We start from the raw sequence: 25,015 nt of genomic DNA, 5'->3' as shown, positions 1-25,015 counted from the left end.
CACTGGCTGTAGAGCATATCAGCATGCACTCATGATATATCTAGATGCTATTGCCTGTCTGAAGGCAGGGAAACTGACAGCAAGTCAGTGTACGCAATAAGAAATGTAATGGCCCAGTGATTTGTAAAAGACGATTTCCTATGTTCCATAGACAGTCTTGACAGTTGGGACATCGTAACAAACTATAATTTAGGGAATCAGGGAAGTCTTTTGTATAGAAGACAGAAGGGAGGAAAGTTAGAGAGGATAAAGGAAAACAAATTAGTGTTTAATGGAGATTAAACAGATACTCTTGGTCAATCAAAAAGCAAATAAAGGAACTGCGAACTACCTTAAATATCAGTTTGGAGCAAAAAGTAGGCTATAAATCAGTACACTCTCTTTTCTTGAACTCTGTATGCCACTCAGTCTACCGTGCAGTTCACCCTTGCTTTCCTGTCTAGTAACACTAAAGAGAGACTCAGATATTGTTACCATAGTGTTGCTTATTATATGTGGGAAAACACTGATTTCTAAAAGAGAAAGGGAAGCAGAAAAAAATGCTTTCCTTCCTCCCCCATTCAGGAGGAAGCAGAAAAAAATGTGCAGCCTTGCAGAGGAATAACCTCTACACATATAGCCTCTGTATGTGTAGAGGAAACCCCTCCAATAATGCAATGAAGCAATAACTTGCATTGCTACTGCACTCGACCAACATGCCTCCTCCCTGCTATATCTTCTTCAACAAATTTTAACATGCCAAATACAGCATTGGACTACTCTATACGTTGTCATTCACCCCTTTACACACACACACACACACACACACACACACACAGACCCTGATACATGGATATGACAATACTGGTTATCTCTAGTACAGTCTGTGCTTGGAACAAATACTGTATATAATAATGATGGATTTTAAAACCCAGAAAAGTTGTATTATTTGTAAAATGAGATCTGAGGTAGAAGTAATACAAGCTATTATTTTGGGGTCAATATACTACCAAAACCTTGGAATTCTGTTTTGTTTTGTTTTGTTTTAATGGGGCCACCCAGCACTTTTTGTTAGGGAAGATATTAAAAAAAGTGTTCCAAGAACGTATTTCTTTAGATAATATGTATGGCAATAATTACTAGGTCAGTTCATTCAAAGGAAAGCAGGCCTTTCTTAGAAAACAGGGACAGAAAAAGTGTATATAGTAGATTAGCTCAGGTTCAGTCTCTAGCCTCTTCAGACATGCTTGCCAAGATCACTTTCCAACTCTGAAAATTAATGTTGTCAGTCATTGTAATCAGTATTAGATGAATTAATGTTCTGACTTGCTAGAAGGCAGCCTTCACTGTTAAGTTTTGTGCTCAAATCTGTTACATTCAAAATAAAGGAATATAAATTTAGTGTAAGGTAGTGTTTAAGTCTGAAAACAAATGAAATGTAAATTTCAGCTTCTTTCTCCCCTCACCACTTCACACAGATTATTTTAGGGAAAAATAGTGAGGAATCCTACTACTGTTTTTATCTGAAAATAAGACTAGTTATCTTCAAAACTGAGAGATTGTCTTAGATTTGTTGTAATGTGATAAATGGAGGCAGATTATTTTATTTTGTCTAATCTATTTGGGGTGGGCATCTTCCTATTGGGTAATTATAGTGACTCAAAGTCCTCTTTCTTAACCACAGGTTTAATTCATGCTACGAATTAATTTTATCCCGATTTTGTGCCTGGGACTTCAAAGTTTATGGCATTACTGGAGTGAAAGTAAATCGTGTCATTAGGGTGCACAACCGGGTTTTGAGGCTGAATTTTGAGGAGAAATTCCAAAACTTTTTGGATAAAGAAGATTTAAACGAGTCCATGTGAGTTGATTTTAAAGAAAATTCATCAAAAAAAAGATAATTAACTGGACTTCAGTTATTTGTTGCTTTTACTGAGTGTGTTATCTGGCTAACAAACTTATCCATCTGAAAAATGAGTTCAGCAGATTGCAGTGGACCTACTGTAAGGATGGAATCAACCCTATCAATGTTATTACATGAGAGAGCAGGAATATATTGTGATTTTATGAGGTATGTGGTTATTTTAGAGGTCTTGTGGGGCTCAGAATTTAGGTGGTTGTTATTTATTTTTAATTATTGTGAATCACCCAGAGTTCTGTGATTGGGGCAGTATTAAAAATCGCAATAGATAAATATATAAATACAATTTTACTAAATGCAAACAAGAGGTATCCTGAACCAGGATCTGAGATAATTTGAAGTGGATTTACCTAGTTACCAGTAATCTGGTTCATATTAATATTTACACCATGATCAAGCATTGCACCAATTAAAGCAAGTTATGAGATGAAGAATTTATGTAGGAAAAAGGGAAGGAGTGCAAACCCCAGCATCCTCCCGTCTCAATCATCTAACCACAGTTGGGAGATGGAAAAGGAAAGTTTCCTATTATCTCATCAGAGTCAAATAGTAGATAAAGAAGAAATGATGCTGTTACCTGTCAGAAACACTGAGATAACATTGTCCTTCACTGGCATACTCCTGCTCATCAGCCCAGTCCAATATACTGGATGAATCTGCTAAGTAAATTAATGCAAATGAGTAGTAGATGTATATGAATACCCAATGCAAGGATATATGGCAATCAGTATATTTATAAAGTCCTGAGGCACTTAATAGAGTTAACAATTTATTATTACATTAACTAGCATGGACCACAACTTAGCTGCTGCCTCATCAGGTGCAGGGGCTACGATCCATAAAAGCTTACGTGATAAGTTAGTTACTTCTCCCTATTTGGAAGACAGTACTAAAAAGTTTACTACGTAAGAAAAGATTTTTAGTGTTGGGTGAATTAAGGGATTTCTGCATTAGCATAGAAAAATAAGATAAAAATAATCTGTTAAAGAAATATTAAAATATACAAGCTAGGATAAAACTAAAAAAAAATTTTTTAATTAAAAAATACTCAAAAGACATCCAAATATTGCCAGATGAATTTCTCAAGGGGAACATCTTAAACCTGGAATGCTACCACTGAAAAGGTCCGTTCCCTCCAAACCTATTGTCTATCATAGGTGATGGGGAAATCTGGAGATGTTCCTTCAGAAAAAATGCTTATTTTGTATTATGTGCATCTTTATATGAAGGTGTCACGATGCATGCTTCTAAAAATGGAATATGAAGCTTTGCGCAGGAACAATTCTGAACAGAGAAATGATGAGGGAAAGAATGTTTAAACTTTTCTCTAAACAGTGTTTCTGGCTAAACATCCATGAAGTTGCTTCACATTCAAAATGAAGGTTTCAGTTTTATGCTTGTTTCATTTCATAGCAGATGGGTACAGATAGGAAGGAACACACACACAAACACAAAGTACAGTGATGTTACTATACAAGCTTAGTGCAAAGTATATTCACAATAATTCTACTGACCAAGTAGTTATGTACCTAGCAACCAGGCATCTATATAAGTGTGTACACTAACAGAAATCTAAAAGTATACTAAGAGAATTAAACAATTCAAACTTCTGCCCTTAATTTTCCTTTACGATTCAATACGCTAGCTGCTCCTTTTTCCCTCCTCCCACCGTTATCTACAGCACGATTTAGGAATGCTGATATCTTTTCCTGCCTTGCCAGAATTTAGTGTTTTCTCTCCTTCTTAACCCACTCTTGCCCAGTTTTCCAGCACCAGAACCACCTGGTTTTTGCTTTGCCACCATTTACAGTCCTGCACTCTCCTTTCTGCCACCTCATTAAAGATTTCTCCTTGGTCTTCAGCTGCCTCAGGCTTCTTCCCAGTTTCATCTTCTGCCTGCCTGTGGATCATCTAGTTCCCAGCTCTTCCAATCACTGGCTCCTCTGGCTCACATCCTATGCATTTGCACCATGACACAGCGCAGCGTCTCTTGTCAAACCAGGGGGTTCAGGTGTTGGAAGGGGCTCTCTGGGTTTGCAAAGGCTCTTTTCTTTCAAGTGGGCTCCCGGTGGAATTTTCCAGTATTCTTTTGCTAAATCCAAGGAAGACAAATATTTGGCTCCACCTAGGAGGGAGGTGGTGATGATGGCTTTATCAGTACTTATGATACATGATAACACCTTCCAGATATAGTTGTAATATACTTTTTGTGGATCAGAAGCTTGGAGTAAACAAAGAGGGAATAGTCATAATTTGTAGGAGACCTTGGTAGGAGACAGGATAATAAATTAGGCAGACCTTGGTCTTACCCAGCAGATTAACACTGTGAGTCAGGGATTATATTATATCCCATACAATTATCATATCCCATAGAAAAATTATTTTTTAAAATGTATTTGTTTTTTCTCTTCCTGTCTCCCTTTTTCCCTTCAGAAACTTCAGGAAGATGTTGGAGTACCTCTTCTATGTATCTCCCCCTGAAATGCCCTTTAAGAAAAAACAGTTAATCCAAATTCTGGACGGAGGCTTTCAGGAAGCAAAAACAGTAAGTAGAAGTTCCAAAGTAGCAGAACCCAACTCTCTTTTTTCCCTGTTTATGACCTCTATCACAGAGCATTTTAGAAAAAATTGTCCAAATTATAATCTTCACATTCAGAAATGCACCATGATACAGTGCAAGTAAGGGACTGATCAAGGATTAGTTGATCTTCCCTGTATTAAAAAGAAACAAAACGCCTTCCTATAGGGAAGGAATAGTAACATTATTGAATAATAACATTATTCCAACATGCTTCTTAGCTTTCTGTGGGCAAGGTGTGTTTGCTTTATATTGGGTAACATTCCCATTATTTATGAAATGGAATGGTCTTAAGGAAGATTCCACCATATCACAAATTCTTGAGGATTCTAATATTACTTATTTTTAAAACAATTATGCTGCCAGGAAGTCCCACTTCTGTGCATTAAAAAAGCTGATTTTTAGTCTGAATAAATTATGCAAATTCATATTTTTAAACATTTCTCTTATGATAGTTAAAGAAATGCATAAGACTAAGCATGCAACCAAGGTGTTCTTCCTCCCTTTATATGCAACTACTGAAAAGTTTATTCGGCCATCTGTGGGCAGCATAACGGCTAGAAACCTGCTCTTTAAAAAAAAGAAAGAAAAATGCTGATTCTAAAGGAAGTGAATTCATTAGCCAATAGTAAATCTTTTTCTGTTTTCCTGCAGGTGTTACAAACAGAAAGATCACAATCTGTAATCTAACATTTCTCATAGTTTTCTTTTCTCATCCACCCGTCTGTTGTGCTTGCTTATCTGTTCCACATGCTCATGTACTTGCTAATTTCAAAACAATTAATTAAATATTTAGAGAGAGCTTTGTGAGGAAGTGACACTGATTAGACTTGTGGGCTGTAGGGTTTTTGGTTTTATTTTGTTATTTTAGGAACATGGAGTCCTTCTACTCTCAAACTGTCTAAGTATCTGTGAACATCCAAGAATTGAATACCTGCAAAAACAATCCCAAAGTAAAGGAGATTTTGAGGAGTCATTCAGATATGGTAATGTTAAAGAAGTTGCTATATGGATTTAAATGTAGTTTTATAGTCATTTATTTAAACTAACTAAATAAATAAATAAAAGCAAGACCCAGCATAGATTCAGTTGATCAGTGCAAGTGGTACACAGACTTCGATACTGGTGGAGCAGCCAGTGGGCACTTATTCTTCCAGTGAAAGGTTACAGCCTAATAACATAAGAGAGCCAGTTTGTTGTAGTGGTTAATGTGCTAGACTACAAACTAGGAGACTGTGAGTTCTAGACTTCTGTTAGACATGAGAGCCTGCTGGGTGACTTTAGGCCAGTCACCTTCTCTCAGCTGATGGGGTTGTTGTTGTGGGGAAAATGGGAGGCGGTAGCATTATTTACACCACCTGGAGTTGTACAAAATAAAGATGGGATATAAATCTAATAATAAATGACTTAAATAAGAAGAGTCCCATTGATCAGGTCAAGGTATCTGTAACACACAGTGGCCATCTAGATGCATGTGGGAAGGTCATAAGTCTGAACTGATGGGTGACACCCCCTTTCCAGTGTTACTTCCTAGCAATTAATATTGAAAGCATGGCAGCTGTGCTTCAGGAGATAGTAAACCACCATTAATACAGGTAGTCCTCGCTTAATGATGGTAATTGGAACTGGAATTTCTGTTGCTAAGCAATGCAATCATAAAGCACAATGTCACGTGACTGCGCTGCTTAGCGGCAGCAGTTCGGGCAGTTCCCAGTTACTGTCATTAAGCGAACCACTGCAGGTCATTAAGGAAGGACCTCACGTGCTCATGACTTCTGACTTTTTGCTGGCTTCCCCATTGACTTTGCTTGTGGGAAGCCAGCAGCAAAGGTCACAAATCATGATCATGTGACTGCGTGGGCACTGTGATGGCCAGAACTTTGAGGACTGATCATAAGTACCACTTGTTCAGTGCCATCACAAGTTCAAATGGTTGCTGAATGAGTGGGCGTTAACAAAGGACCATCTGTATGGCAGCCATTGATCCTCCATGAACCGGTTCAGTCCCCTTTTAAGACCATCCAATTTGGCTGCCATTAGCACGACTGCTGGTAGTTAATCCCACAGTTTAACTATGTAAAAAAAGAACTTCCCTCTGTGAATCCTGAATCTCCCTGCATTTAGTTTCAGTGAATGACCTCAAATTCTAACATAGGGAAAGAGGGATTTTTTTCTTCTTTCCCTTATTTTAAACTGAAGAACCCCAATTGTTGCTCTAGCGTAGTAATACATTTCAATTGCCCCCCCCTCCCTTTTTTAGGCATTTTTCTAGTTCTTGCATATCCTTCTTAAAGTTCAGATGGCCAGAGCTGAATATAATTCCCCCAGGCATTTGGGCCAGATGATTCAATAAGCTCTGCTGGCTAATGCTGGTTAATGTTGTCTTTTGTAATTGGATTGTGTGTGTGGTCTCAGCATCATGGTTATGGTTTCATTGTTGCTGTTTTTAACTTTTGTACACCTCCTGGAATCAATTTTTTGAGGCAGGCAGCCATATAAATTGTTTAAATAAATAAATAAAACTGATGTGGTTTCATCAGAGCTAAGGCAAAAATCTACAAGGGATGGCTGTAGTAAGACAAAGAGAGGAAGAAAGATCAAGCAAGAACATAAAGTAACGTTACACAATGGGATGTGAACTTTTCGAAAAGGTTTTCTTTAAGAACAAACTCATCTGCCTTGCATGGTGTCTAAGCAGAATGCAATTCATATTTCAGGAGTCATGTAGCTGAGTAGCCCTGCAGACAAGATGTGTAATTCTTTGGTTCTGGGGCTGTGCTAGGTTTTGGGTGATCTGTCTGTGCCCACATTCCCAAAATGTAGGCAAAGACAGGGCAAGGAAATAGATGGCAACAGAAGAAAAGTGAACTATATTCAGTTCAATGCTATTAAAATTAAAGAAAAGCATGAGTCCCCATGTATTTAATAATTTTCAGCTTTTGCCACTTTACTGTGAAAACTGACTATAGTTTTTGGAGGTGTTCAAGGGCAACTTCCAAGGTTTTAGACTCATATGTGGCTCCTAGGCTTATGCATCTATGATATAGAGTGATTGTAAATCTATAAATACCCCCAAACAGAGGGTAGATGGATTCAGCAAGAATTTATTGCTGAATTATTATTATTATTATTATTATTATTATTATTATTATTATTCATAATTGCTGAATCTATTATTATTGCATATATTAGGCAATAATTTATGAATGGGTTTAGCAAGGTGAGTACTCATTTATGGCCTTATGTATTCCAATTAACTCTGTTCTTTTGAAAATCCATATTGATCTCTGTCCAAGTTAGAAATCTGAGTTGTGGTTGTTTTGGCAACACTGGATATTGTGCTGCATAGCTTACCATTTCACACATTATTAATGTTCAAAGATATGTTAACCATTAATAACATTTTGACTGAGGTAGGGAGCAGGAAGTTTTTAGACACTTTTTTATTATGTGGTTTGATGAGTTCATTCTACTTGTCTGGAACTCTCCATTAGAATTCCAATTGATTGAGTTCATAAATAAAACACTTTATTCATTTCTCAGGGAAACTCATAATTGCAAAAGTCTTTCTCGGGCACAGTGCTCAAGCCCTCGACCCAGATCCAGTCACCCCAGCCTGCTATCCTGGGTTCAATTCTGTATACAAACCTCGCAGATCATCTCAAAACAGCACTTATACATCCACCAACGGGACTGTGGAACCAGACAAAGCCAAATGTGAGTTCGTGGCTCCAGCTGAAGTTCCATCTCTATATCTTCCTCAAGAAGTTTTGATATTGAGAATTAATAACAAACGTGATTGATGTACAGTATCTCTCTCTGCTAATCCAGCATTTAATAAGTAAGCTCATCAGTAAGGTCAGAAGGCATTTCAAGAGGCAAATTACGATTTGCAAATATTTCTGTGATGGTTGTGCATGTGTGTTGAATGCAAACCCAGACAAAGCTGAGGAGTAATATCAGAAAGTCATATTTTAGCTGCAAATGAGAGAAATAATATGTGGTATAGTGCTGGATTTTTATCTTTCTTTTCATATAATTTACATATGATTTTATGCAAACCTATTGCAGCCCTTAAAAGCCCTGATTTTGTCCTAAGAATCAAGCTGATAAGGCTTAAGGCACCCATGTCATTTCTGAAAACCTCTCCAACACAAAAAGATTTGTATATTCTAATTATCTGTTTATATTAATAGCCAAGCTCTTCCAAGTGAAAAACCCTTGCTCGCTCTGTACTAAACGTTAAGAATTAAGAATCTTAACTGTCAAATCCTCCTCATGTTTCTAGTCCTTATTCTTAGGCCTACTAAGATAGATTTGATAATTATGCAGTTTTAGGTTTATTAAAATCTCTAGTGACTAGTATTCAATGTCTCTGAATTCAGCATGACTGGAATGAATTATATCAAGTTTAGAAAATTGTATTCTGAATGAGTATAATTATTGCAGCATTCAGATATATCAGATCCCTAAAAAGGCTTCTCTTACTTACTGTTCCCTGCCATGTAATTTGGCTTCTGGTTTGCATGATTCAGCATCATCACGATTGAAGTAAAAAGTCCAGGACCAGCAGGAGGTATGAACAGAAAAAAGTCACTTGAAATATTTTGTATGACTGAACTGATTTCGGACTATCCAACAGAAGAGCCCTAAATCTATATGCATACTAAAATTTACTTTTCAGACGTTTGCAGTACTGTATAATGATAATGGAGAAAAATCACAAAGATGTGTAAGTAAGTGGGTCCTTGGAAATGTGCCTTTTCTGTTGTATCCCCTGCCCTGTGGAAAACCCTCCCCCTGGAGATCCAACAGGCCCCACCCTTTTAACCTCTGGAGAGCACTCAAGATCTGGCTCTTCCCACAGGCACTGGGACAGGGTAAGGTCATAGTGGGAGGAGAATGTGATGGGTTGCATCAGAGATATCTGGTTGCGGTGCCAGGTTTTTCTGTTTTTCCTGTATATGTTTAGCTGTACATATTACCTTTATTATCAGTTTGTAAGCTGACCAGAGTTTGGTTTTATGATGGGCGGCTATACAAATGTTTTAAATAAATGATGTAAGTATTGTGAGGAGTATACTGTACATATTGTGGGGGGAAAAGGCACAGAAGGGAGATTGCTTTTCACTGGAATTGAAATGAAAAATGCTGTAGGTTTTTCATTGTAAAAATCGAATGCAAAAGTGCACACAGTGAAAATACGTAGAAAAATGCAAACATTAGAAGTATATGTGAACATTTGCATACTTTTTTGACTAGATATGCAGCCACCAGGTTTTTAATATACTTGCCTGGCTTTTCATGCTGGAAGTATAAAGTAGCTCTAAAGAACCAGAGTGCTTCAAATCACAGCTCTGGTAAAATGATAGGCATCCAGGTATATAAAGTCTTAGAAATCATTATTATTTCTGAGTTGGAGAACTTGACAGTGGAATCAACATTGTATAATAGTTTCTGGGACTTTCCAGTTCTCTCAGTAGTAGCATAAGTGCCCCACGTTTTGCCAGTTTCTATACTTCGTGGCTAAAAATATATTATTAAAAGAATATGAGAATAGCACCGCAAATTTCCCCAAAGATTTGAAAAGACAGTAACTTCTCTTCCACCCTAAAAAGAAAGTAAGATGTGAATAACCACCAGATGGCATTCTAATCACACATAAGCATGCTGAATTCAAACTGAGACACCAAAAAGCATGTATTTATTTATTTATTTGTTCATTCATTCATTCATTCATTTGTTCATTCAAATTTCTATCACTGCCCATCTCCCTCCGAAAAGGGGGACTCTGGGCAGTTTACAATAAATACATTTACAATATATTTTCAGCCCAGTCTTCAGTGTCCTGCAGTCTGGTCATAGTTATGAAAGAGGATGCCAGGCTAAACAGTCCCAGAGTGGCGTACTGTTTGGCAGCATTTAAGACAAGAGATGGAAGCAGGCTTTAATATGGAAATCATTCACCAAGATTTTTTTTCAAGTATTGGTTCTGTCATGGCAGGGTGATTTCATGTTTTACTCTGGCAGTAAGATACCTTGAATGAGCACCAAGAAGTCATTTGGAATCCTGGGGGAAAGTGGGACTAAGTATGTCATTAAAGAATTTCTTAGCTCACCTCTTGTATGGTGGGCTTCAAAATTTTGAAACAAGTTGTTAGGCTCGGGACGCATCCGATGCACTCAGTTTCTTAATTTTGCCTGTATGTCATTGATTACCTCTCCCAGCCACAAGTTTCTGTCTGGGGGATCTTGGAACTCTAGTAAAGATATTCCCACTATCCCTGTTCTAAGTTACATTGTCTGTATAAAAGTAAAATCAAACAAGAGAACCAATATTGTGTCCTTTTCTTTAGCTTCTGAACCATGTTCTTCCGTGGAATACAAGAATTGTGACTGTAGCCTCCGACAGTGTGAATGGTTTGTGTTTGATGACAAGCTTGTTTTGCCAGAGTACATCATTGAATTTGAGTACATCACACAGGTACAGACTGCCTATTAGCTAGCAGTTTACTAATTATGATTTCTCTTGTAGAATTAATTAGATTAACTCTGATTCTGCAGTGATATGTAGTCAAATAAAATAGAGAGTTTTCTTCCAGAGACCCTCACCTTGATGCTGGAGAAAATTTCCTTAATTTAATAAAGAATTAGTTTCCAGGCTGCAGGCAGACAGTAGATTATTCAGAAAGATGGAAGTGATAAATGCCAGAAACAACTGATTACAGAATGAATACCTTTCTGTCATCAGTATTCGTAGGTTTTGTATTGCAATTTTATTATAACACTTAAGAACCTTACAAACTTTCTTTGAGAAAGATTTCAAAACACAAAAATAAAGTTGCATGTCAAAGGATATGATTCGCCTTCCAGCATCTTTTAGTGACACTATTCTTTCTCTAGTATGAAAACATTACTGTTTGTTTGATTTCTTCTCTTAATTTATCTCTTATCTTTCCAACCCAAACTAATTAAGTCAAATAAATATCAAAAGAGAAGTTGTTTTTTAATATATGGTTATAACTTAAAAGGTGGCCTGAGTCCCTTTTGTGAGAAAATGAAGTTTAAAGGGCCCTGCTGATGCTTGGTTTCATTTATAGAGTATTTGGAACCTACTGGTTGTAGTTGGGAAATGATAAAGAGACAAAAATAAAGAGAAACAAGAACTTTTAAAAGCCAAGCGTACAAGATTGTTGGACTAGATGCTCCCTTGGTTTAATCCAGCAAGGCTTTTATTAGATTTCCTCTGGAATACCCATTGAGTATGGATTATCATCTGTTAAAATTTGCTCTTTTAATTTTGTTAGTTGCCTTTTGGCAAATAAAAAAAAGAATTTGGATAAAAAGAGATTACATTAAAAATACAGATTGAACTAGGATAGATTCAATAGGTTCCTTGTTAGCCCTATTTTATAAAACCAGAGCCAGCCTTAAACATGAACATTTCTTCTTGGAGATCACTGTACCTCCCCTAGTAGAGCAGAAAGATGGAGATAAATAATAAAGAAATAAAGATAAATGCAACTTGTACAGCTATGCTCATTGTAACCAGATTAAGGTTAGGGGTGGTTCCTTTAACTCTGAAGCTAAAACCTGTTTTGAGCTATCAGTTTAGAATCCTATTAAAGGGGATCATTTTTAACTGTGATGAACATTAGCACTAACACTCTGCTAAATTGAGACTAAAGAGGAAAGTGCTGGGAGGATATTGACAAATTAATAACATTAATAATGTTCATTGCATTTGCACAACAGGCTTAATCTGATTACTGAATAAACCTGTGTGTTGTGTGAATGCAGCCATTGTGTTCACATCAGCCAACAATGTTTCTTGCTATTGGGAAGAGGAGCAATTTGTAATCTGGAATTTGTAATTCCAGAATTAATCCTGCACTACTAATTCTCCCTTCTAAATAACTTTCAGAGTGTAGTAACCATAGATTTCTAAACTGTGTGCTGAGACAGACTAATCTATTGCAAGAGGAACTGAACCTTACTGTGACAAATTACAGTCGTCTTGTACCTTAAAAATTAAATGTTTATTGTGGAATAACATTCTGTTGACTACAGTCCACTTTTCAAAATGTATAGGGTATGTCCTGAGTGAGGAAGTATGTGTATGTACATACACATGTATAATTACATACATTCTCAGGTTAATAATCCATGCATTTTATGGTAAAAGGGACTGCATGAAAATGTACACCCGTACAAATGAATTCCTCTCTGAAGTGCCCCAAGACTGTCTTTGATTTAGTTGCAAATATTTACAGAAATATTGTATGACTATGTTGATGTGGGACGCGGTGGCGGACGCGGTGGCGCTGCGGGTTAAACCGCTGAGCTGCCGATTGGAAGGTCGGCGGTTCGAAACCGCGCGGCAGGGTGAGCTCCCGTTGCTAGTCCCAGCTCCTGCTCACCTAGCAGTTCGAAAACATGCAAATGTGAGTAGATCAATAAGTACCGCTTTGGTGGGAAGGTAACGGCGTTCCGTGTCGTCATGCTGGCCACATGACCCGGAAGTGTCTATGACAACGCCGGCTCTAAGGCTTAGAAACGGAGATGAGCACCGCCCCCTAGAGTCGGATTCGACTGGACTTTACGTCAAGGGAAACCTTTACCTTTACCTTATGTTGATGTACCTTCATTCCTTGGAGAAGGAAGGAAATACATTCTTTTGACCCCTTGCAATATATATTCCATAATAATAGAAGTACAGTAAAGGAATATCCAAATGTGTTCACGGTTCTGAGCTTTTTTTTTGTTTTGTTTAGTTCCTAGTCTAATGTGGAAACAATTCATTTTGAGAGTACAAGTTTTGCTTCCATCAAATATTGTCTTGCAATATGTTTGTTGCGTCTCTGTTGTTTTAATTACTGAGAAAGAAAAAACTTTTCTGGTCTTTTGTGCAGGTCAAAGTGGAGGCTTTGTTCTCCTCACTCAGCAATGTGACCGGGGAGGATGGAAGGCGAAATTCAGCAGGCTTTGTGTTTTCTCGGGATCTGCAACGTGATGATGAAGTTTTAAACATGGAGCCAATAATTAAGGCTAAGCCCAAAATTATTTGCTTGGATGAAAGAACTGTGTTGGCAGTCTCAAAGGCCAACATTTATAGTCAGATTGTTGTGAGTAGCTTCTTTCATGTGCCTTGTTACAGAATGAAAATTAGATTCTGCCTTTCCCCACTGCTGAGCTGAAGGTTATCCACTACCCTGAATTGGCAGAAAAGCATACAGTATTGACATTAAATTTGCTGTCCCTGTTGCTTCTCCTTATCTTGTCTGTATTGCTTCTGTTCCCAGTCACTGCCCATCACCTGAGTTCTCTCCAAGGTAGTAGGTGGGAAAGACTGACTTTACAACATTTTGAGATGCCTTTGGAAGGAATATAGAGAAGATGCTTCTTTAACATCAGTACAACTAAGGATGGTTTAAGTCTATCTCATTTAGGGTCTGGGGATAAGATGAAGGAAATGTCATGGGGATTTCTCAGAATAAATATATTTGTGTCATGTTTGGATACAAGGGGGGAAAGGTCCACAGTCTCACAAGAAAATAATATAATAGATTAATTTCATGCAATATTGCCTGTCTCTGCTGATCCCATAAGATCTGGCAGAGTAGGCATGTTTGGGTGCCTTCCAGGAAACAATGTCACCTAGTGGGACCCATGGAGTATGGTTTTCCTGTTGCAGTGCCCACCCTATAGAACATCATTTCCCCTGAGGTCTGGATGCCCCTGACTCTTCTGTCCTTCCACAAGGCCGTAAAGACCTGGTTCTTTCCCTGAGCATTGGGCTAGACCATGGGATGAACCCATGTACAATGTAAAATCCTTGTTCAAGATATGTGTTGGTTGGTCTGTTGCCTTCTATTATTATTGTTATTTTTGTTACTTCATTATCCTGTTTTTTATTCTCTGATGGTGTATTGTATTGCATTGTATTTTTAATTCCTTATTTTAATGTTTCTTCAAATTGTAAATTGCTCAGAGTCGCTCTTACAAATTGGGCAGCCATATCAATCAATCAATCAAACAAACAAATATTACAGTAGCAGCAGCTGAGATATTTTTCAACAGCGTGATATGGATTGTGTAGTTCTGGCCCACCAATAGAAGAGACCAGACTTTTTGGGAAATAGAATGAGATCTGGAGAACTCCCATCTCAGTGACCAGATCTTACCTCCTAAACTACTGTTCTCTACATTTTACTAATGATTGGAGCTTCAGTATCAGAAGTGATCTTGACTAACAGAAAAACATATGGAGGAAAGAGCTGCATGGAAAAGGGATTGTTTAGTTCATTCCACCCACTTGGAAGATTTGCAATACAAGGATGAATTACTAAGAAGAGGAATGTGTTTTCCCAACCTCAAACTTATTATTGTCTTCAGTGTGTCATAAATCACAAAAAATTGGAAGATTGAAGAATTGTTTTTTAAGACTTCAAACTTTTTTTTATTACATCATGTTCAGAAACTATGTAATAAAGGCAAAACACTCTTTATTAAGAATCTGGGACAAGCATAAAGGTAGTGTCATGAGTAAGGATGGCGAGCAGCATTTCTTGATTTTCTGAAGACATTTCCAAATGTCTCTCCTTAATTTCTTGTTCCTCCCTCTTTCGATGGGAGTAGGAGTTTGTTAGGATTGATGTCCTAACAGCCAGGAAACACGCTGAGACAAGGAACTGGTCTCTAATATTTTATTGGTTGTACATAACAGGAATCCTAACAAACTGAAGAAGCGTGGGAAAAACCCAGACATATAAACCCCAAAGGTTAAGGCGGTCCCGATCTGTGTCTCTTTGAATGGCTGCCCAATTCCTCAGTGCTACGCATGCGCTTAACAGTCTGGATGGGAGCCCCCTGCTCGCCATCCTTACTCATGACAGGTAGAATTGGTTCAAGTAAATCTGTCTTCCTACCTATATTATGTGATCTGGACTTTAACCCCGATAGTAGCTTTGGTCAGGTCTGCAACGGGGGGGGGGGGCAGGCAAGCAGGGCATGTGCCCTGGGCGCCACGCTGGTTGGGGTGCCAAAATGAGTGCTGGGGGAGCACCAAAATGGGCACAAAATCCATGTTTGCCCTGGGTGACACAGACCCTAGTTGCGGGCCTGGCTTTGGTCATTTAAATTGTAGGGGTTGAGTGATGATTATCATTTCATTTCAAATCATTTCAAATGTTGAAATGAGGGACAGCACTTTTTTTAACGTATGATATCTAAACAATTTTAAGAGATGGGAGAGATATTTAATGAATCATAATTCTTCAGTAGTTGATCATCATTATGGCTATGCAAACAGTTGAAAGGGAGGGATTGTAAAGTGTTTTGGTATGAGGAAAACACTATTCCTGAAGCATTAAAGCAGCTGCATCCTCCAGAGCATAGCTGTTTTGAAGGCTTTCCCCAGCTGTCTGCATGTGTGTTGCATGCACAGATGTGCAGTCTCCTGGGGAAACTTTCAAAACAGCTGTGCCCTGATTTTCAGACAATGTGACTCTGAAAGCTTTGCACAGCACTCAACCAACATCCCATAAATACTAAAAAAATCAGTAAGCAATTCCCAGTTTTCTACTTATACAGGTTCTGAATCTACATGGAAACCGGCTTAGCAAACTCCGAGACATCTCCAGACTCACTGGACTTCGCAAGCTTATTGTCAGTTTTAATGAATTCACTTGTTTAGATGATGTTTACCACTTGGTAAGAGAAATACTTTTTTTTTTTTTTTTGCTTCATAAAAAGTAAATTTAAGGCTCAGGTAAATGCCTGTATTCTGGAGGACAAAATGATGGGGGCATTTCAATAATTTGGGGGAGGGGAAATGAGAATGAAAGGTGGTGGCAGCACCAAGGAATGTTTTTTGCTTATCTTACCACAAAATTCTTCTGAGGATAAAAGAGCAACATGATTTCATGTATTTGCGAGTGACCTCTGGGTAAGAAAAATTGCTTTTGCTGAGTGGTATTCTAGAATATGCTCCCAAACTGGGATAAGGATATGGTGTTTGGTTCAAGTAATATAATTATCTACAACGTACCTAAAACAAATCTAGCCAAAAGTTGCTTTTGCTTTAAGGGCCAGCATTTGTTTCTATAGCCTTCATATGTCTTGAGCTGCACGCCGAACACTGCAGTAGCTCAGTCTGGTGAAAGTTTCCTTTCATTTTAAAGGCTCTTACAGTTTTCTGGAGGCCTGCAGTAAAAATGCGGTATTCTGGTTCCAGTATAAATTGTAGTAATCCTTTTATAACAATTCCCAGCATAGCTCATTCATAATAAGTTAGCCTGCAACACTGATTTAGCGCCTCATCTTCCCGTGTCGCTTGAGAGATCAGAAATTTATTTATTTACTTATTCGATTTATATTGCCGTCCATTTCAAACTAGTGACTCTGGGCGGCAATTTCTGCTTCCACTTCTATTTAGAATAACCTTATCCAAATCTGAGTCATCCAGAATCAATAAAGTTGGTAGCAACAAGCAACTTCATGAGCAGCAGATTGAAATTGGGTTTTTAAGAATTAACTATGAGTTTGGATAACAAAGTACTCTGTGGTCAAAAGTAATAGCAGCTGAGCCCTTTCAGTCATGCTGGAAAAGAGTGGAGAATGCATGAACCCTAGGTCTGATAGGCTTATAGAGGCAATTGATGCCTTTAATGTTGTCTTCAGCTGTAAAAGTCAAGAAACCAGTATCCATTTACTGCATCTGGCTATAAAAATTGAGCAATGCTAAACATTCTTGATGGCAAAACCCATGCAGAAAAACAAGACAGTTCCACAAAGTATGTATATACCTGAAAGAAAGACAATGCTAAATTTAAAACTGTTCCATCAAAAAAGGATGAATAGACAAAATAAATTACAAACACAGACAAATCTTATATAATACCCAGCTACTCCTCCTTGTCAAACTAGGTATCAATTCCATATAAATCCAATCTTGGAGATTTCTCTCCCACCACTCAGTAAATGAGTGCATGTGACATACTTATAATGCATATTTTTGATTATGTACTATCAAGTCAGTGTTGACATTTAGTGACTGCATGGATAGACTTTCTCCGAGGTGATCAGAGCTTGGTTCTTCAGAGCTTCCATGGTGCACCCACCAGTGCTGTAATCAAGTCCAGCCACCTGATTGCTGGTCATCCTCTCCTTCTCTTTCCTTCATCTTTCCCAGCATTATAGATTTCTTAAGAGACCTGGGACATTGCATATATGCATAAGCATATATGTCTGTCTGCATATATACATGCAAGAAAGCATACTTCCAAAAAAAGGAGGGGTAGGACCAGAACAAAAATAATAAATCACAGAATCATAAAATTTAAGGGTTGGTAGGGACCATGGAGATTATCTAGTCCTATTCCCTATTTAGTTCAGGAATCCATTTCTGTAGCATCCTGACAGATGGCTATCCCACCTCTGTTTAAACACCTCTAGCAAAAAGAATCCAGTAATTTTGAAGATGAGAGCCAGATAGGCATAGTGGTTAAGGCATCAGGCTAGACACTGGGAGACCATGAATTCTAGTCCCACCTTAGGCACGAAGCCAGCTGGGTGACCTTGGGCCAGTCATTCTCTGTCTGCCCTAGGATGGAGGCAATGGAAAACCACTTCCAAAAACCTTGCCAAGATAACTGCAGGGATTAGTCCTGGCAGTCACCAGGAGTCAAAAACTGGCACCCCCCCCAAAAAAAAACCCTTCCTGAAGACAGTCAATTCCATTGCTGATCAGTTTTTATTGTTAGAAATTTTGTTCTGATGTCCACTTGCAATCTACTTCCTTCTAATTTATACCCATTGTCCTGTTTTCTGGAACAACTCTGCCCTATCTTTTATGTGACTGTCCTTCACATACTTAAATATAGTTGTTCTGTCTCCCACCAGTCTCCTTTTCTCCAGACTAAATATACTTCACTTGACACTTTCCTACAACCTCTTAACTGAATAAATAACTAGTTATTAAAATTAATTGCCAGTAAAGTAAGATAGCTAATTTACAAAATTAATTGCTACCCATCTGCACATGCCAACCATTGTATCACAGAAAAAATACATTATATGTAAATAACATTCCTCTCTATTCTTGTAGTAGAAATAGCAGGAAAGAAGGATAAAAAATCATGATGGAGATGGGCTAAAAGAAAGGGTAGCAACACTGGGAAGGAAAGAAAAGTGCAGAATGGAAGAGGTGAGGGAAGAGGTGACAGGAAGAGAAGGAAATAAAAGAGATGGAAACTTACATTTGTTCATGACACAAAGTTAAATTCACCATCTTCTCTGAATATTGCATATAGCCCAACCTGGAATATTTTGATGCCAGCCATAACCATGTCATAACCCTTGAAGGCATTAGAGGATTAAACAAACTGAAGTATTTGGACTTGAGCTGGAATCAGCTGAAAAAGACAGGGGAAGAAATCAGTGTCTTACGTAAACATACACCGATGGTGCTCAGCTTGGATATCAGGCATAATCCATGGCATAAGGTACATTTCAGTCAGCTGCAGTTGTTATGTTACATGTAAGTCTGCTCTGATTAGTATTTATTTATTGGATTTCAAGGCCACCCAATTCCAAAAAGGCTGGGTGGCTTACAGTGTTTTAAAAAATAATTTAAAGAAACATGACTGCATAGACAAAAGCACATAATAACACTTCCCCACAAAAAAAAAATTCACAGGGGCTCCACAAACACCCTAACCCCAAGTCTGGGAACAGAGCCAGGTCTTAAGAACCTTCTGGAACAATTGAAGGATTAGAGCTGCGCATATCTCAGGGCGGCTGCTGTTTGAGAGGACAAGGGCCGCAACACAGAAGATCGCTTCCCTGGTCCCAGAAGATAACGTATTGTCACAAGTACAATCATTTCTGGTTCTACTGTCTGTTATTCTAGAAGTATTAGCACAATTGTCTTAAAAAGTCTTCTGCAATTGGGAACATCCAATGCATGACCACAAAGCAGAGGATTTGCACCCTAGCAAGCAAGGCAACATACAGCTCTTTAAAAAGAAGCCTGAGTTGGTCCAGCTTGTGGTGTTATCTGTTTCCACCATGAAATGCAGGTGTGACCAGATTACAGGACACATGAAGCCCTCTATCCTTTCGTTGGTAATTTTAAGCTGCACGAGTTTTGTCCTGTTTAAATAAATGTACAATTAAAATAGGTGCATCAAGCCTGTATGTCAGGCCCAGCCCAAGAACAACGAAGAATCAGTCCATTCAAACTTCAGTTCTTTGTTTGCTCACACCGTGTAGACAGAATCTTGCCAGACTAAAGCTGCTCTACCTGTGATGGAATGTGTTCCTGAGGAGGGGGGGGTCATGTGATGGGGGAGAAGAGAGCGCATTCCAGCTGATAAGCGTTCCCAGCTTGGAGAGAGGGGGGGCGAGGAAGAGAGACTAGCCCCACCCTAGATTTCCAAGGGTGTTCTTCCTTTTAGATCAGAGATGCTGTGTATGGTAGAAACAAAGTGAACTAGGGTTGCATTTCAGACTCAGCATGGTTTCTTCTCCATTTTCCCTGACACTACCTAACCTAAGGGGAAACAACCTGGGAGAGCTCTAGGGCGGGACTATTCTGAACCTCTTTGTTTTCCCACCATTGCTTCTTGGACTGTGCCTCCTCTTACCACCTGTCCTAACAGCCAGGAGCCACGCTGTGACAAGGAACTGGTCTCTAATGTTTTATTGCTTGTACATAACAGGAATCCTAACAAACCGAAGAAGCGTGGGAAAAACTCAGCCATATAACCCCCAAGGGTTAAGGCGGTCCCAATCTGTGTCTCTTTGAATGGCTGCCCAATTCCTCAGTGCTACGCATGCGCTTGACAGTCTCGATGGGAGCCCCCTGCTCGCCATCCTCACTCATGACACCACCTCCTTGGAATGTGATCCCTCCTTCCTGAGAACCAGCGACACCGCCGAAATCCACATCACCCTGCCCTTCAGAGACACATTCCATAACACTGTAGCTGTGAAGGTTTCAGCTTCATCCACCTCTTCTGAAGGCTGAAAAATTTTAAACGTGTAGTTCCAGAAGTTGTTTTTCTAATAAAACTGCCAAAGAGGCATTCAAAGTAGTGTGATCTAGAAGAAGATAAGAACTGCAACCTGAAATCAAAATAAAGATGAAACAGTATGGGAGTTGATAGGGAAGACTTTGAAAGATTTTGATGTAGGGAAGGGCAGAGAGCAGTAGGGAGGAAGAAGGGAAGAGAAGCAGGCTATGGAGGTAGCTTGGAGCTGATTACTCCTGGCAGAGGTGGTCACTGAATAGTTTGAAATTAGAGCAGCATCATCCCATTCCCTGTTTTCCTTCTCCCGAAGCCAGCCTCCGTGCGCCTGAGTGTGATTGGTCAGTTGAGAGTTCTGACACACCTTGATGGAATTTTGATTACTGAGGACGAGTCAGCAGCTGCTATTCAATTTATAACAGACTCCAGAATCACCCAGGTTTGATGGTTCTTCGTTTCTTAAAATGATACTTTTACATCGATCAGCTATACATTATTGGCAATTTGAAATCTATTTTTAAGTGTATCATTGTCATTGCTATTTTTAGAAATGCAGGGTTTTTTACTATATCCTAGAAAACGTAATGTGCCCTGAGCTTTATTTTGATGGAGTAGCAGTTAATTGGCATACTTTTCTCAGTGAAAGAATATGTTTGTATCTCATATTATGTAATTTTGTTGCTCACCCAGAGTTATTTGCTCACATTACTTTGCACTTCAACATTGTGCAATTTTTTTTAGGAATATTATTACTTCATGGGTATTCATTTTTGGAATCAATTATGCACAAAATAATAACCCATTTCAGATAATTACGCATTTTAGAGTCTGTACGTAGGACCACCATTTGTATTATCTGAAAACTGTGAGCTACTTTACTGTAGAATGCAGCAATGACCCTTCGAGATAAAGGGCAATGGCGTTCATTGGTGGAGAGTTTTATTCCACTTCACAGATAGAACTGAAGGCAGGGTTAGTGGTGTATGTATTGAATCTGCTTTAATCCCCCCCCCCCCAAAAAGCCAAAGGAAAATACAAAATTGCATAATCTTGTAATTAGAATGTGCAAAATATGCTTTCATTTTAAATTTAATATACCATTTAATCTGATTGTTTTTATTCTCCAGATGTCTCTGGTAGCGTATTCTTGGACAGATCACGAGAAGCTGCGTGTCCTTAGCATTCTGCCTTATGCCAAAATCTTGAGTCAGATAAGCAAGAACAAAGTGGATGTATTTCAGAACAACTGGCATTCCAGTGTAAGGGGTGGGGAGGGGAAGTGGAAACTCACTATACAATGCCTCACTTTTCATTTTCATTACAATTGTTAATATTCCAATCCCTCCTGTCCCTCTTCCCCAATTTCCATTACTTGGAAGAATTTTACATTCACACCATCATCTTTTTGCAGGATGCCACATCTTTTGCTCTTATGTTCACTTTTGCTTCTTTATTGTAATTTGCACATTTGCTTCTTTATTGTAATTTTGTTTGTTTAATACACATATATCCCACACTTGCTCCCTCCCAAAAGTTCCAGCAAAGTGCATGTTTGTTACTTTCCATTCTCCATTTTTATTCTCACGATAGCCTTGTGAGGTATATTAGGCTGAAAATAATCAACTAACCCAGGGTCTTCCTCAGCCAATGCCCAACATTTGAATGGTTATATTACACTGGCTGTTTCCTGCTCTGCTATCCTCTAACTGTTGGAAGCCCAGAGAGAAGTTGGTGTCAAAAATAGGAGGAGGGGGAGATGAAAGGAACCAGTGAAGAAGGCAGATTGGGAGAGAATAGCTGCAGTGGAGGCTGGCTAGTGATCAGAGGGAAGGGGATATGCCTATACCATCCAACACTCCCAAAGCCCCACCACCCCCTTTATTTCTCCTTATATTATAGTTGCTTAATGTTTGTAACAGAGGGAGTTGTGTGTGGCTCTTTTCCCCCAAACAGATTACTGTATTAGACCTGGATGGCCAGCATCTCTGCAAAATCAGTGGGTTAGAACAATTAGTGAATTTGCGATGGGCATCATTTGGCAACAACAATCTTACTAAAATAGAAGGTCTAGATCATTGCCTTAATCTGGAGGAACTCACATTAGATGGAAACTGCATTGTAAACCTTCAAGGTAATATATTTCTGTTTTCACTTCTGTATAGCTGTACTTTGGGGATATACATAGACCAGACTTTGCTTCTAGATGGCTTTTGCCTGAAGACTTTTTCACAGCTGCAGTTTATATGTCAGTGTTTCCCTTTCTTTGAAAAGACACCTATAGCACTGCTGCATGCATTTCTTATTTGGACTATAGGATATCTTTAAGAAGTGGAGGGCGGGTGGCATCTGAAGCATGCTGTAAATGGTTCTGTTTTGAAAAGCAGTATCCAGCTACTTAAGCTGGTGTGAAATGTAGCAACACTTTGCCTTTGGAGGACTATGTATGAATCATAATAATTTATTGCTATTTAACCCACAGTGGCAATTTAAATATTTCCAAAAACAATTCAGAACTTTAAAGCTGTGCAAGACTTGACTCCACGTGAACCTGTCTATCATCATGTAATCTTACTCTATAATTTTCAACCAATCTAGTTATCTAAACAGTTTATTTTATTCTTCTTCCTTCACATGAAACTTGAGATAGGCTCCTACTCTTCTTATTTGAATCTTGCCAATGTGAGAGAATCATACTAATCTGGAGCAAGGAAGAAATCTGTCACAAACTTTATATGCAGGACACAGAATCTTTTCAGTGGCTGCACAGAGATGATGAAGTGTTCTGCCACCAGAACAGAACTTACAACTTTCATTCAATTAGGGTTAAAGTGGCAGTTCCTGAGTGGCATACCAGGGGCTGCTCTGCAAGAGGGGGCATAGGAGCATAAAAAGATGTTTAAATACATAGCAAATTAAAATTAAACTATTAAATTGTAAGACATATATGCTTATAGTGGTTACCATCCTCTTACACCTCACTTGATTTGCATACTTAAAATTAACTAAGGAACGTCTGAGGAAAAAAATGGATCTGTTCTCTCATACACATGTTTTCCCATGAATACACATTCATCTCATATACAGAGGAGGTAGAAAGAGAGGGAGGAAGAGGTAGAGGGAATGCCGGGGGGGCAGCTGGGATCTGTTAGTAATGCCCTATTCTGTCTGACATTTTGGTCTTAAATTAGTTTCATTGCCTGATTCTTTTTTATTGGTTTCATTATTGCATTTTATTTTGCTGAGATATTCTCAGCTCCTTGTTTTAATCTGTGTGTGTGTGTGTGTGTATGAGAGAACATTTGTATGTTTTTAATACATAGGCAACTTAAAGGTGTTTGGATGCACACATAGCCTGTAAATACAAGTAGACTATAAACATTTGTTTTGGGATATTAGTTGACCTGGAGCAGCAGAGTAGATGAACTGACGTTGTGGACCAACATAATTCCTTGTTTATCTGTTCTCTACCAGCTGTGATGCTTTTCTCTTGCTGTTTCCTGTCCTTCAGAAGGGCTGCTCTTTTCCTTTCCCCAGGCATTTCAAAACTTTCCAAACTCATGCGACTGAGTGCCAACAACAATCACCTCACCAGCCTGGAGAGAAATGTTTTTGATAACCTGTCGCACCTCCATTACCTCTCTCTTGAAAACAACCGGATCACATCACTAGTAGGTTTACAAAAGGCCTATGCACTCATTGAACTCTACATAAGCAACAACTATGTGTCCTCGAATCAAGAAATATATCAATTAAAGGTAACATTTGTATGTTAAAGTGAAGATTTTGTCCCTTTAAACCATGAACAAAAATCATGCTGGTGTGCTGCATAGCTTATTCTTACCTGGCATCCTACATATGCATTAAAAAAGCAGAATTTGGGGGCAGCATGCTGATTGAGAATTAGGAAAATAGTAGCCCCAACCCATCTAAGAGTGCATTAGAGTACAGAAGGCTGATATTGCCTAATGGAGTTGTGAGCTAAGGAAAATAAAGTCCTGTTCATCTAATGAAAAATTATGGCCTGAGCAGTTATAGTTCATTAAATGTGAATTTGATGTGTCATACTTGCTTCAAAATCTAAATCATTCCAGCCTTATACTTACTGGGATACAAGGTGATTTTTTTCTTTTCCATCCATTTTTTCTGTTTACATTTTTCTTTTTACATTTTCTCACCCATTAACCAAAAAAGAAAAAATTAAGGACATCAACTTCAGCTCTTCATGGAGATATGTTGGTAGAATAAGTAATATTTGTATCCAGCAATTCCAAAGCATCTCCCAATATGCTTCAGTATTCATTTCTTAACCCCTTTTAATTATTATCAGAGCACTAATAGTAGATGGCAGCAGTGGTTTCCACTGTGATAATAAACATGTGGTAATGAACCATGTCTCTGTCTGTAGAGGAAGAATTCTCATCAGGATTCAGTGTTTTTCCTAGGAATGCAGATTGCTCCCTAGATCCCACAGCTATGATCTGTGTAGATGCCAAGGAGATATTAACC

General features: G+C 38.5%; 2 protein-coding genes across 2 annotated transcripts in view; both read left to right on the top strand.

Annotated features, from left to right (window-relative positions):
- The window catches only part of JKAMP (JNK1/MAPK8 associated membrane protein), a 288,079-nt gene that overhangs the window by 232,818 nt on the left and 30,246 nt on the right, over positions 1 to 25,015 (top strand). The gene's annotated exons all lie outside the window — the stretch shown is intronic.
- Positions 1 to 25,015, top strand: part of LRRC9 (leucine rich repeat containing 9) — a 64,138-nt gene that overhangs the window by 15,881 nt on the left and 23,242 nt on the right. The window contains exons 10-21 of the mRNA XM_063293951.1: positions 1,664 to 1,840; positions 4,334 to 4,463; positions 5,350 to 5,464; positions 8,022 to 8,195; positions 10,835 to 10,962; positions 13,391 to 13,603; positions 16,071 to 16,190; positions 18,791 to 18,982; positions 20,823 to 20,948; positions 21,637 to 21,768; positions 22,463 to 22,640; positions 24,044 to 24,264. Of these exons, the coding sequence (XP_063150021.1) occupies positions 1,664 to 1,840; positions 4,334 to 4,463; positions 5,350 to 5,464; positions 8,022 to 8,195; positions 10,835 to 10,962; positions 13,391 to 13,603; positions 16,071 to 16,190; positions 18,791 to 18,982; positions 20,823 to 20,948; positions 21,637 to 21,768; positions 22,463 to 22,640; positions 24,044 to 24,264 (1,906 nt within the window). The remainder of the gene's footprint in view (positions 1 to 1,663; positions 1,841 to 4,333; positions 4,464 to 5,349; positions 5,465 to 8,021; positions 8,196 to 10,834; positions 10,963 to 13,390; positions 13,604 to 16,070; positions 16,191 to 18,790; positions 18,983 to 20,822; positions 20,949 to 21,636; positions 21,769 to 22,462; positions 22,641 to 24,043; positions 24,265 to 25,015) is intronic.

The sequence above is a fragment of the Candoia aspera genome, chromosome 1 (genome assembly GCF_035149785.1).
Source record: "Candoia aspera isolate rCanAsp1 chromosome 1, rCanAsp1.hap2, whole genome shotgun sequence".
In the NCBI taxonomy this organism is placed as follows: Eukaryota; Metazoa; Chordata; class Lepidosauria; order Squamata; family Boidae; genus Candoia; species Candoia aspera.
The sequence above is the reverse complement of the archived record's forward strand: the minus strand, read 5'-3'. Positions and strand labels throughout refer to the sequence as shown.